General features: G+C 46.2%; 1 protein-coding gene across 1 annotated transcript; it reads right to left on the reverse strand.

The window, feature by feature from the left end:
• Window positions 1–259: 259 nt before the first annotated feature.
• On the reverse strand, window positions 260–3,008 carry LOC143776889 (E3 ubiquitin/ISG15 ligase TRIM25-like). Its single transcript, XM_077266707.1, has one exon. The coding sequence runs from the start codon at window positions 2,946–2,948 to the stop codon at window positions 1,338–1,340; it is 1,611 nt and encodes a 536-aa protein (XP_077122822.1). The 5' UTR covers window positions 2,949–3,008; the 3' UTR covers window positions 260–1,337.
• Window positions 3,009–14,294: the final 11,286 nt, after the last annotated feature.

The following is a 14,294-nucleotide window of genomic DNA, read 5'->3' on the forward strand; positions in this document are numbered from 1 at the left end:
CAGGAGCAGCCTCTCTGCGCTGTTATAGTGACAAAATGGCGCTAAAACAAGATGTCCTCTCTTTATATAGAGAGGGACATGTGATTTCAGCAGCCAATGGCACAAGCCCTTGTATCTGGACATTGTGGATGTTTCCTGCACCCTGATTGGCTAACCGCAGTTTGAATACATAAAGTTAGAGAAAAAAAAATTACAAGCACGCGGCCCCTCTGAGTCTCCTCACCCCCTCCCCTCATCAAACATGTGCCCCCGCTCATCATACACCACCACTATCCCAGCCAAAGTGCTGAAAATACTTTAGTGGCAACGCAATTATTTTCCTGCACTTTTTACCAAATGAATATAAGACAAAAATGCTTGTGATTCCGAATGTGCCATATTTATGCCGAATTTATGTTTGACGATTGTTTTCCAAACATATTTGCTCATCTCTAATAAAGATCAAGGACCGTTGGGTTCAGTTGTAGGACAGTAGACTGAATCAAAGCAATAAGGACACTTCTAAAAGAAACTAAAAAATTGGCAATTTGAATACTGACCCTATTTGGGTCAATGTATGTAATGGATTTTTTATGTGTTTTTTTTCACTTACAAATTGCATGAAATTCGCGAAAATCTGCAAGTAAATTTTGTATTTGAATTTTTTTTTAATATTCAACATTTTATATTCCTGCTGGATTGTTGCTTCTTGCTCCTGTGATATCACATTTCCTTTCTCTAGAAAGCGACACCTTTTTCTATTTTTCAATATTTATTTTATTTTTTTATATATTTTTTATATTTTATATCGCTTCCTGTAGAAATCATTAGAGCAACACTTATTTTCTTCAGAAAATGGGCTCCACATTGATGTCTGTGAGCAAAAAATGCAGCAAAATGCAGAAACAATGGACATGGTAAATGTTAAACATTTGCACCATTCAAGTTACAAGCGGAAAATGAGGCATCGTGCACAAAACATTCCAAAGATCTCATTTAATTTGCCGGTACTTTATTCTGAACAGGTTTTTTTTTTTGTCATTTCAAAAAAATACATCATATGTAATAATCCTCTAGATATTATTACAGGACAGAATCAGGAAGTTCATGCGAGAAAACCCTCCAGAATAGTAGAAACAACTATGCAAAGAGTGCGCCAAATATTAATTCACAGTAAAAGAATCACTGCAGATATATAACCAGTTATTAGTTATAAGGGGCAAACACTTGGAATTTTAACACATTTTGATCTTTCAGCTCTCAGGTCTTTATTTTATATTATAATTAGTTGAATGATCTAAAACATTTAAATGCAACAAATCTGAGATATTCTCTATCGAATCAATGGATGTATCACATTATAATGGTTTCACCCAGTTACTCCTTCTCCCTAATATCTTAATAGAACCTTCACATACATATAACACAGCATGAAGGGGCTCGGAGAAGGTGGCAGTGAAGGTGTGTAAGTGTCTGATGGGGTCACACAGCTCATAAAAGGACAACTGCCCGGCCTCATAATCCAGATATATCCTGACTCTATAACTGGAGATCTTGTCAGGTAACCGGATCTCTTTACTGTCATGTCTCACTGAATACTGATTATTAATATATCTCCCCAAACTCCAGGACTTGTTATTATCTCCAATCACTAACTGCCACCCCCTCCTGTCTATACTGGGATAACACATCCCCACCCTCCAATCCCCTGATCTACTGATTTCCACATCCCAGTAATGTCGTCCTGAGGTAAATCCTCTCCTGCTCATCACCTGATTATTATTCTGGAATCTCTCTGCTGTTTCTGGACGTTTCTGCTTCTCTTTTGCCGAGGTTGCAGTTTTCAGGTCGTCTGATATAAGGACATTATTAGAAGCTGTGGTTACATCCAGTAATATGTCTGCAGGACCCTCCACATAGATCCCGCTCCTTATACCTGATGTTACGTCATATAATTTGTGTAATGTGTGTGAGATCATAGCCACTTCCAGGTCATCTCCATCATGGGGCTGTTTATCATGTCCCCCTGTGTCCTCATCACCTCCCTTCTCCTCAGGATCACACAAGTCACCGGTGTCTGGATCCTGTAAGACAGTCAGTGGATCCGTCATGTTACACAGCTCCTCAATGTGTCTCATCTTCCTGGACAGCTCGTCCTTCTTTATTTCCAGCTGATGGATCAGAGCAGACAGTGACAGTGACTCTTCCTTTTCCTGCCTGGAGATGTCACTCAGGACCTTCTTCTCCAGGTCGTCCACCCGTCTCCTGATGTCTGTACACAGGGCAGTGACTCTCTCGACTTCTCCAGCTGCTTTTCCTTGAGCTTTTCTCCTGCGCTCCTCCAGTCTCTGGACTCTTTCCTCAGTCTTCTCTCTCTTTGTGATCAGTTTCTGCAGATCATTTCTCAATTTCTTCTCCTTCTTCTCTGAGGCCTCATAAAGCATCTCCAACTGGTGTCCCCGATGTTCTCCGGCCAAACTGCAGGACACACAGATACAAGCAGCGTCCTCAGTGCAGTAATATTCCAGGATCTTCTCATGGACAGAACATTTCCTTTTCTCCAGAGAAGTGCTGGGATCAGATAAGACGTGTTCTGGTGATTTGCTGTGAACCCTCAGGTGTTTATCACACAGAGAAGCCTCACAGCGAAGACAGGATCTAACAGCAGGTACAGGAGAGTCCACACAGTAAGTGCAGCAGATCCCGGTGATCTCCTCTTGTTCTTGCTGAGTAATCAGGAAACGTTCTGCGACATTATGGAGATATAAGTTCCTCATCAGTGCCGGCCGCACCCAAAACTCTTCTCTGCATTCAGAACAGGAATAAACTCCAGATTCGTCCTGTGTATCCAGCACACGATCAATACAGACCCGGCAGAAGTTGTGTCCACATCTCAGCATTACAGGGTCCTTAAATGTAGATAAACAGATGGAGCAGAGCAGCTCGTCTCTCAGATCAGCAGACGCCATGGCAGACGGAAGAAGGAAGAAATGAAACTGAAAGTGTCTATTAGGCCGGGATCACACAACAGCGAGACACGGCTGAGTCTCGCAGGTTAAAACCAAGCTCTGGCACCGGCACTCAGGAGCGGAGCGTGCAGCTCCATGTGTTGCTGTGCGGCCGCACGCTCCGTTCTGGAGTGCCGGTGCCAGAGCTTGGTTTTAACCTGCGAGACTCGGCCGTATCTCGCTGTGTGTGATTCCGGCCTTACTCAGTACTTAGCAATGTTGTAGTTACACCCATTCACTTAACTTCTTGAAAAATCTGGCACCAGATTTTTTCTACCCCTCCTGAGAGAATCATTATGTAGGGGAAAATACCCTAATTACAGCAATTTATCACTTCTTTTAATGGGTCCTGTATTTTTTTATTAACCCCTTCACAAAATTTTACATAAATATACGTCATGGTTGGGAAAGGGTTCACGCAAAATGACATAAATTGATAGCAAAACTATGACATAAACGTATAGCTGACCTTCCACTGTCACCTCGGGGCCATTTAACCCTCTAAATGCTGTGATCGATATCAATTGCAGCATTTAGGAGGCTGGGAGAGGGAGGGGTGCTCCTTGTCCCTTCAGATTGGTGCTCCTGTGACGTTATCACAAGGACCCTATCGTTGCCATGGCAATGAGAGGTCGTCCTGACCACATCCTGTGCACCCAGCTACCGCAAGCCTTCTAGACCATGCATAGAGCATTGTTTAAGAGACTTGTGACAATGCAGCACCACAGCTCCCAACCGTCCCGGATCCAGCGGGGCATTTCCGATTTTGACAGTGTGCCCCGCGGTCACGGGCAGGGCATTAGTTTTCCCGCACTGCAATGTCACTCATCCTTCCCCTCGTAGAGCAGCACACCATATATATGGCTGCTCTGTGCTCACAGGACCTGTTATGAGGTCACAGGAGGGGAGGAGTCAGGGGTCACGTGATCGGGGCCTCCATGTATGCATGTAGGTCAGGACTCTGCTGGTTGTCATGGTGCTGGATGAGGTAAGTTTATGTGTTTGGTCAGGAGGTGTTTACAGTGTGGATGTAGCAGACGTGTATGAGGTGTACGGAGCAGAGCCGTGTGTGTACGACGTGTATGGAGCGGAGCCATGTGTGTATGAGGTGTACGGAGCGCAGTCGCATGTGTACGAGGTGTACGGAGCGCAGCCACGTTTGTACAAGGTGTATGGAGCGCAGCCGCATGTGTACGAGGTGTACACAGCACAGCCGCGTGTGTACAAGTTGTACGTCGCGAAGCCGTGTGTGTATGAGGTGTGCAGAGCAGAGCTGCGTGTGTACGAGTTGTACGGAGCTGAGCCGCGTGTGTATGAGGTGTAGGGAGCAGAGCCGTGTGTGTGCAAGGTGTACAGAACAGAGCCCTGTGTGCAAGAGGTGTACAGTGCAGAGCCGCATGTGTACGATGTGTACGGAGTGGAGCCGCGTGTGTATGAGGTGTATGGAGCGCAGTCGCATGTGTACGAAGTGTACGGAGCGCAGCCGCATTTGTACGAGGTGTATGGGGCGCAGCCGCATGTGTACGAGGTGTACACAGCGCAGCCACGTGTGTGCGAGGTGTACAGAGCGGAGCCCTGTTTGTACTAGGTGTACGTCGTGAAGCCGCATGTGTACGAGGTGTATGGAGCGGAGCCACGTGTGTACGAGTTGTACGGAGCGGAGCTGCATGTGTACGAGGTGTACGGAGCAGAGCCCCGTGTGTACAAGGTGTACGGTTAGGAGCCGTGTGTGTACAATATGTACGGAGCGGACCGGTGTGTACTAGGTGTTCGGAGCAGAGCCACATGTGTACGAGGTGTACGGAGCGGAGCCGTGTGTACAAGATGTACGGAGCGGAGCCGCGTGTGCAATGTGTATGGAGCGGAGTCGTGTGTGTGTATGAGGCGTGCAGAGTGAAGCCGTGTGTGCAAGGTGTACAGAGCAGAGTCGTTTGTGTACGAGGTGTATGGAGCGGACGCTAGCTGTGTCGGATAGGAGGCGATATTGCGAGCATCATGTGTGGCCATTATACAGTATGGAGCATAATGTGGTGCCATTATACAGTATGGAGCATCATGTGTGGCCATTATACAGTATGGAGCATCATGTGTGGCCATTATACAGTATGGAACACTATGTGTGGCCATTATACAATATGGAGCATCATGTGTGGCCATTATACAGTATGGAGCACTGTGTGTGGCCATTATACAGAATGGAGCATCATGTGTGTTATGGACCTGGTGGTTAGGAGCACTCGGAATGACCTGATGAGTAAACTAGAAATCGGGACAAGCTCTGGGAAGTGGAAACTCTGCTGACCGCAAACCCTACTCCTATCACACACACTAGAAATAGCCGTGGAGCGTACCTAACTCTCCCTAGACGCCTCTTCACAGCCTATGAGCTAACTACCCCTAAAGATAGAAATAGAAGCCTAACCTTGCCTCAGAGAAATTCCCCAAAGGTAAAGGCAGCCCCCCACATATATTGACTGTGAGTCAAGAGGAAAGTCACAAACACAGGAATGAAGCAGGTTTCAGCAAAGGAGGCCAGACTTACTAAATAGTCAGAGGATAGAAAAGGGAGCTATGCGGTCAGCACAAAAAAACTACAAAAACCACGCAGAGTATGCAAGAAGACCCCCAAACCGACTCACGGTGTGGAGGTGCAACTCTGCACCCCAGAGCTTCCAGCTAGCAAGGGAATATCATGATAGCAAGCTGGACAAGAATTTAGCAGTACTAATATATTCAGGAAGCAATAACAACAAATGAACTAGCAAAGACTTAGCTTCTGCTGGAGTAGACAGGTCCTCAGAGAAGTCCAAGAGAGATCTGAACCAATACTGAAACATTGACAGCTGGCATGAGGTAACGATCTGAATGGAGTTAAATAGGGAAGCCAGCATAGCAATAAATGGGAACAGCTGACAAAGCCAACCTCAGTGACCAGCAGTTCCGCTCAAAGCCACCAGAGGGAGTCCAAGAGCAGAACTAGCCAAAGTACCAGTCATGACCACAGGAGGGAGTCCGAGAACGGAATTCACAACAGTACCCCCCCCTTGAGGAGGGGTCACCGAACCCTCACCAGGGCCCCCAGGCCGATCAGGACGAGCCAAATGAAAGGCACGAACTAAATCGGCAGCATGGACATCGGAGGCAACAACCCAGGAATTATCCTCCTGACCATAGCCCTTCCACTTAACCAAGTACTGAAGCTTCCGTCTCGAAATACGAGAATCCAAAATTTTTTCCACCACATACTCCAACTCCCCCTCAACCAACACCGGAGCAGGAGGATCAGCGGAGGGAACCATAGGCGCCACATACCTCCGCAACAATGACCTATGGAACACATTATGGATGGCAAAAGAAGCTGGAAGGACCAAACGAAATGACACAGGGTTGAGAATTTCAGAAATCTTATAAGGACCAATGAAAAGAGGCTTAAACTTAGGAGAAGAAACCTTCATAGAAACATAACGAGAAGACAACCAAACCAAATCCCCAACACGAAGTCAGGGACCAACACAACGACGGCGGTTAGCGAAACGTTGAGCCTTCTCCTGGGACAACGTCAGATTGTCCACTACGTGAGTCCAAATTTGCTGCAACCTGTCCACCACAGAATCCACACCAGGACAGTCAGAAGGCTCAACCTGCCCTGAAGAGAAACGAGAATGAAAACCAGAATTGCAAAAAAAAGGCGAAACCAAAGTAGCCGAACTAGCCCGATTATTAAGGGCGAACTCAGCCAATGGCAAGAAGGTCACCCAATCATCCTGATCAGCAGAAACAAAGCATCTCAGATAGGTTTCCAAAGTCTGGTTGGTTCGTTCGGTTTGGCCATTTGTCTGAGGATGGAAAGCCGAAGAAAAAGACAAATCAATGCCCATCTTAGCACAAAAGGACCGCCAAAACCTAGAGACAAACTGGGAACCTCTGTCCGAAACAATGTTCTCCGGAATGCCATGCAAACGAACCACATGCTGAAAAAATAATGGCACCAGATCAGAGGAGGAAGGTAATTTAGGCAAGGGTACCAAATGGACCATCTTAGAAAAGCGATCACAAACCACTAAGATGACAGACATCCTTTGAGAGACAGGAAGATCTGAAATAAAATCCATGGAAACATGCGTCCAAGGCCTTTTCGGGACCGGCAAGGGCAAAAGCAACCCACTGGCACGAGAACAGCAGGGCTTAGCCCGAGCGCAAGTCCCACAGGACTGCACAAAAGAACGCACATCCCGTGACAAGGAAGGCCACCAAAAGGACCTAGCCACCAAATCTCTGGTACCAAAAATCCCAGGATGACCAGCGAACACCGAGCAATGAACCTCAGAAATAACTCTGCTAGTCCATCTATCGGGGACAAACAGTTTCTCTGCTGGACAGCGATCAGGTCTATCAGCCTGAAACTCCTGCAGCACCCGCCGCAAATCAGGGGAGATGGCAGACAAAATTACCCCCACTTTGAGAATACCAGCCGGCTCAGGGACTCCTGGAGAATCAGGCACAAAACTCCTAGAAAGGGCATCCGCCTTCACATTCTTAGAACCTGGAAGGTATGAGACCACAAAATCGAAACGGGAGAAAAACAGCGACCATCGAGCCTGTCTAGGATTCAACCGCTTAGCAGACTCGAGATAAGTCAGATTCTTGTGATCCGTCAAGACCACCACGCGGTGCTTGGCTCCCTCAAGCCAATGTCGCCACTCCTCGAATGCCCACTTCATAGCCAGCAGTTCCCGATTGCCAACATCATAATTACGCTCAGCAAGCGAAAACTTTCTAGAAAAGAAGGCACATGGCTTCATCACAGAGCCATCAGAACTTCTTTGAGACAAAACAGCCCCTGCTCCAATCTCAGAAGCATCAACCTCGACCTGAAAAGGGAGCGAAACATCTGGCTGACGCAACACAGGGGCCGAAGAAAAACGACTTTTCAGCTCCTGAAAAGCCTCAACGGCCGCAGAGGACCAATTCACCACATCAGCACCTTTCTTTGTCAAATCAGTCAAAGGTTTAACCACACTAGAAAAATTAGCGATGAAGCGACGGTAAAAATTAGCAAAGCCCAGGAATTTCTGAAGACTCTTCACAGATGTAGGTTGAGTCCAATCATGAATGGCCTGAACTTTAACAGGATCCATCTCGATAGTAGAAGGGGAAAAAATGAAGCCCAAAAAGGAAATCTTCTGAACTCCGAAGAGACATTTAGACCCCTTCACAAACAAGGAATTAGCACGAAGGACCTGGAATACCATTCTGACCTGCTTCACATGAGACTCCCAATCATCCGAAAAGACCAAAATATCATCCAAATATACAATCATGAATCTATCCAGATACTTTCGGAAGATGTCATGCATAAAGGACTGAAACACAGATGGAGCATTAGAAAGCCCGAATGGCATCACCAGGTACTCAAAATGGCCCTCGGGCGTATTAAATGCTGTTTTCCATTCATCGCCCTGTTTAATACGCACAAGGTTATACGCCCCTCGAAGATCTATCTTGGTGAACCAACTAGCCCCCTTAATCCGAGCAAACAAATCAGACAACAGAGGCAAAGGGTACTGAAATTTGACCGTGATTTTATTGAGAAGGCGGTAATCTATACAGGGTCTCAGAGAACCATCCTTCTTGGCCACAAAAAAGAACCCTGCTCCCAACGGTGATGAAGATGGGCGAATATGCCCTTTCTCCAAGGACTCCTTTATATAACTCCGCATAGCGGCATGTTCTGGCACAGATAAATTGAAAAGTCAGCCCTTAGGAAACTTACTACCAGGAATCAAATTTATAGCACAATCACAATCCCTATGAGGGGGTAGGACACTGGATTTGGGCTCATCAAATACATCCTGGTAATCCGACAGAAACTCAGGGACTTCAGAAGGAGTAGAAGAAGAAATTGACACCAACGGAACATCGCCATGTACCCCTTGACAACCCCAACTAGACACAGACATTGATTTCCAATCCAATACTGGATTATGAACATGTAGCCATGGCAAACCCAACACGACCACATCATGCAAATTATGCAACACCAAAAAGCGTATATCTTCCTGATGTGCAGGAGCCATGCACATGGTCAACTGAGTCCAGTACTGAGGTTTATTCTTGGCCAAAGGCGTAGCATCAATTCCCCTTAATGGAATAGGATACTGCAAAGGCTCCAAGAAAAAAACACAGCGCCTGGCAAACTCCAAGTCCATCAAACTCAGGGCAGCGCCTGAATCCACAAATGCCATAACCGAGTAGGACGACAAAGAGCAAATCAGAGTAACAGACAAAAGAAATTTAGGCTGTACAGTACCAATGGTGACAGACCTAGCGAACCGCTTAGTGCGCTTAGGACAATCAGAGATAGCATGAGTGAGGTCACCACAGTAAAAACACAGCCCATTCTCATGTCTGTGTTCTTGCCGTTCAGTTCTGGTCAAAGTTCTATCACATTGCATAAGCTCAGGCCTCTGCTCAGAGGACACCGCCAAATGGTGCACAACTTTGCGCTCGCGCAAACGCCGATCAATTTGGATGGCCAAGGACATTGATTCATTCAGACCAGCAGGCGTGGGGAACCCCACCATAACATCCTTAAGGGCTTCAGAAAGACCCTTCCTAAAAATTGCTGCCAGGGCACACTCATTCCACTGAGTAAGCACAGACCATTTTCTAAACTTCTGACAATATACCTCCGCTTCATCTTGACTCTGACACAAAGCCAGCAAGTTTTTCTCTGCCTGATCCACTGAATTCGGTTCGTCATAAAGCAATCCAAGCGCCAGAAAAAACGCATCTACATTAAGCAATGCAGGATCTCCTGGCGCAAGGGAGAATGCCCAGTCTTGAGGGTCGCCACGCAACAAAGAAATAACAATTTTTACTTGCTGAATGGGGTCACCAGAGGAGCGGGGTTTCAAAGCAAGAAACAGTCTACAATTATTTTTGAAATTCAGAAACTTAGATCTATCCCCAGAAAACAAATCAGGAATTGGAATTCTAGGCTCTAACATCGGATTCTGAACTACATAATCTTGAATGTTTTGTACCCTTGCAGCGAGTTGATCTATACAAGAGGACAGAACTTGAATATCCATATCTACACCTGAGTCCTGAACCACCCAGAGGTTAAGGGGAAAAGAGAGACAAAACACACTGCAAAGAAAAAAAAAATGGGTTCAGAACTTCTCTTATCCCTCTTTTGAGATGCATTAACACTTTGTGGACCAGCTGTACTGTTATGGACCTGGTGGTTAGGAGCACTCGGAATGACCTGATGAGTAAACTAGAAATCGGGACAAGCTCTGGGAAGTTGGAACTCTGCTGACCGCAAACCCTACTCCTATCACACACACTAGAAATAGCCGTGGAGCGTACCTAACTCTCCCTAGACGCCTCTTCACAGCCTAAGAGCTAACTACCCCTAAAGATAGAAATAGAAGCCTAACCTTGCCTCAGAGAAATTCCCCAAAGGTAAAGGCAGCCCCCCACATATATTGACTGTGAGTCAAGAGGAAAGTCACAAACACAGGAATGAAACAGGTTTTAGCAAAGGAGGCCAGACTTACTAAATAGTCAGAGGATAGAAAAGGGAGCTATGCGGTCAGCACAAAAAAACTACAAAAACCACGCAGAGTATGCAAGAAGACCCCCAAACCGACTCACGGTGTGGAGGTGCAACTCTGCACCCCAGAGCTTCCAGCTAGCAAGGGAATATCATGATAGCAAGCTGGACAAGAATTTAGCAGTACTAAGAAATATATTCAGGAAGCAATAACAACAAATGAACTAGCAAAGACTTAGCTTCTGCTGGAGTAGACAGGTCTTCAGAGAAGTCCAAGAGAGATCTGAACCAATACTGAAACATTGACAGCTGGCATGAGGTAACGATCTGAATGGAGTTAAATAGGGAAGCCAGCATAGCAATAAACGGGAACAGCTGACAAAGCCAACCTCAGTGACCAGCAGTTCCGCTCAAAGCCACCAGAGGGAGTCCAAGAGCAGAACTAGCCAAAGTACCATTCATGACCACAGGAGGGAGTCCGAGAATGGAATTCACAACACATGTGTAGCCATTATACAGTATGGAGCATCATGTGTGGCCATTATAAAGTATGGAGCACTGTGTGGCCATTATACAGTATGGAGCATCATGTGTGGCCATTATAAAGTATGGAGCACTGTGTGGCCATTATACAGTTTGGAGCACTGTGTGGCCATTATACAGTATTAAGCATCGTGTGGCCATTATCCAGTATGGAACACTATGTGTGGCCATTATACAGTATGGAGCATCATGTGTGGCCATTATACAGTATGGAGCACTGTGTGGCCATTATACAGTATGGAGCATCATGTGTGGCCATTATACAGTATGGAGCACTGTGTGGCCATTATACAGTATGAAGCACTGTGTGGCCATTATACAGTTTGGAGCAATGTGTGGCCATTATACAGCGTTGAGCATCGTGTGGCCATTATACAGTATGGAACACTATGTGTGGCCATTATACAGTATGGAGCATCATGTGTGGCCATTGTACAGTATGGAGCACTGTGTGGCCATTATACAGTATGGAGCACTGTGTGGCCATTATACAGTATGGAGCACTGTGTGGTCATTATACAGTATGAAGCACTGTGTGGCCATTATACAGTATGGAGCACTATGTGTGGCCATTATACAGTATGTAGCATCATGTGTGGCCATCATACAGTATGGAGCATCATGTGGGGCCATTATACAGTATGGAGCATCATGTGTGGCTATTATACAGTATGGAGCCTCATATGTGGCCATTATACAGTATGTGTATGCAAAGGAAAAAAAGGAAGGCGAAAAATTCAGCTCATCAGTTTGAAGCAGAAGTCTTTGTGTGCAAGTTTGCTCAGGAACAAAATTCTTGATTGACTCAGAATGAAATTCACACAAGGAGGTGCCTGGATTAGAGGCGTTGTCCACAACAGAAAAAAAGAGGAAGTAAATCTCCAGTGTGACACTTGGATAAAAGCTCAATTTATTTAGGCAAATCCATTAAAATCCTTGTTTCATAGTGGTACAGCAGATGATGGGGTACATGATACGACCAACGGGTTTTGACCTTATACAGTATGGAGCATCATGTGTGGCCATTATACAGTATTGAGCACTGTGTGGCCATTATACAGTATTGAGCACTGTGTGGCCATTATACAGTATTGAGCACTGTGTGGCCATTATACAGTATGGAGCATCATGAGTGTTCATTATACAGTATGGAGCATGATGTGTGGCCATTATACAGTATGGAGTGTCATGTTCTCAATGGCAAGAGAACATAGCATCAGCATATATAGGAACTAGCTCTTGGAAGATGGGAACTGAGCTGACCATGAACTAAACCTAACACACAACTAGCAGTGGCCGGGTAGCATGCCTACGTTGATTCTAGATGCCCAGCACCAGCCGGAGGACTAAATAATGCTAGCAGAGGAAAATATTAGTCCTAGCTCACCTCTAGAGAAATACCCCGAAAGGAGACAGAGGCCCCCCACATGTATTGGCGGTGAATTAAGATGAAATAACAAAACGTAGTATGAAAATAGGTTTAGCAAATTTGAGGTCCACTTACTACATAGCAGAAGACAGAAAGAACACTTTCATGGTCAGCTGAAAACCCTATCAAAACACCATCCAGAAATTACTTTAAAACTCTGGCATTAACTCATAACACCAGAGTGGCAATTCCTGTTCACAAGAGCTTTCCAGACACAGTAACGAAACTACAGCTGTGAACTGGAACAAAAATGCAAAAACAAACATGGACAAGAGTCCAACTTATCTAGTAGTTGTCTAGGAGCAGGAACAAGCACAGAGAGGCTTCTGATAACATTGTTGACCGGCAAGCAACTAACAGAGCAGCAAGGTTATATAGCGACTCCCACATCTTGATGGGAACAGGTGAACAGAGAAGATGAAGACACCAGTTCAATTCCACCAGTAGCCACCGGGGGAGCCCAGAATCCAAATTCACAACAGTACCCCCCCCTCAAGGAGGGGGCACCGAACCCTCACCAGAACCACCAGGGCGATCAGGATGGGCCCTATGAAAGGCACGAACCAGATCAGAGGCATGAACATCAGATGCATTCACCCAAGAATTATCCTCCTGGCCGTATCCCTTCCACTTGACCAGATACTGGAGTCTCCGTCTGGAAACACGAGAGTCTAAGATTTTCTCCACAACGTACTCCAACTCACCCTCAACCAACACCGGAGCAGGAGGCTCAACGGAAGGCACAACCGGTACCTCATACCTGCGCAATAATGACCGATGAAAAACGTTATGAATAGAAAAGGATGCAGGGAGGTCCAAACGGAAGGAAACAGGATTAAGAATCTCCAATATCTTATACGGGCCGATGAACCGAGGCTTAAACTTAGGAGAAGAGACCCTCATAGGGACAAAACGAGAAGACAACCACACCAAATCCCCAACACAAAGCCGAGGACCAACACGACGGTGGCGGTTGGCAAAAAGCTGAGTCTTCTCCTGGGACAACCTCAAATTGTCCACCACCTGCCCCCAGATCTGATGCAATCTCTCCACCACAGCATCCACTCCAGGACAATCCGAAGATTCCACCTGACCAGAGGAAAATCGAGGATGAAACCCCGAATTACAGAAAAACGGGGACACCAAAGTGGCAGAGCTGGCCCGATTATTGAGAGCGAACTCCGCCAATGGCAAAAAAGCAACCCAATCATCCTGGTCAGCAGACACAAAACACCTCAGATATGTCTCCAGGGTCTGATTAATCCGCTCGGTCTGGCCATTCGTCTGAGGATGGAAAGCGGACGAAAAAGATAAATCTATGCCCATCCTAGCACAGAATGCCCGCCAAAATCTAGACACGAATTGAGTCCCTCTGTCAGAAACGATATTCTCAGGAATACCATGCAAACGAACAACATTTTGAAAAAACAGAGGAACCAACTCGGAAGAAGAAGGCAACTTGGGCAGAGGAACCAAATGGACCATCTTAGAGAAACGGTCACACACCACCCAGATGACAGACATCTTCTGAGAAACAGGCAGATCTGAAATAAAATCCATCGGGATGTGCGTCCAAGGCCTCTTAGGAATAGGCAAGGGCAACAATAATCCACTAGCCCGAGAACAACAAGGCTTGGCCCGAGCACAAACGTCACAAGACTGCACAAAGCCTCGCACATCTCGTGACAGGGAAGGCCACCAGAAGGACCTTGCCACCAAATCCCTGGTACCAAAAATGCCAGGATGACCTGCCAACGCAGAAGAATGAACCTCA

This window comes from Ranitomeya variabilis, chromosome 5 (assembly GCF_051348905.1).
Source record: "Ranitomeya variabilis isolate aRanVar5 chromosome 5, aRanVar5.hap1, whole genome shotgun sequence".
NCBI classification, from domain to species: Eukaryota; Metazoa; Chordata; class Amphibia; order Anura; family Dendrobatidae; genus Ranitomeya; species Ranitomeya variabilis.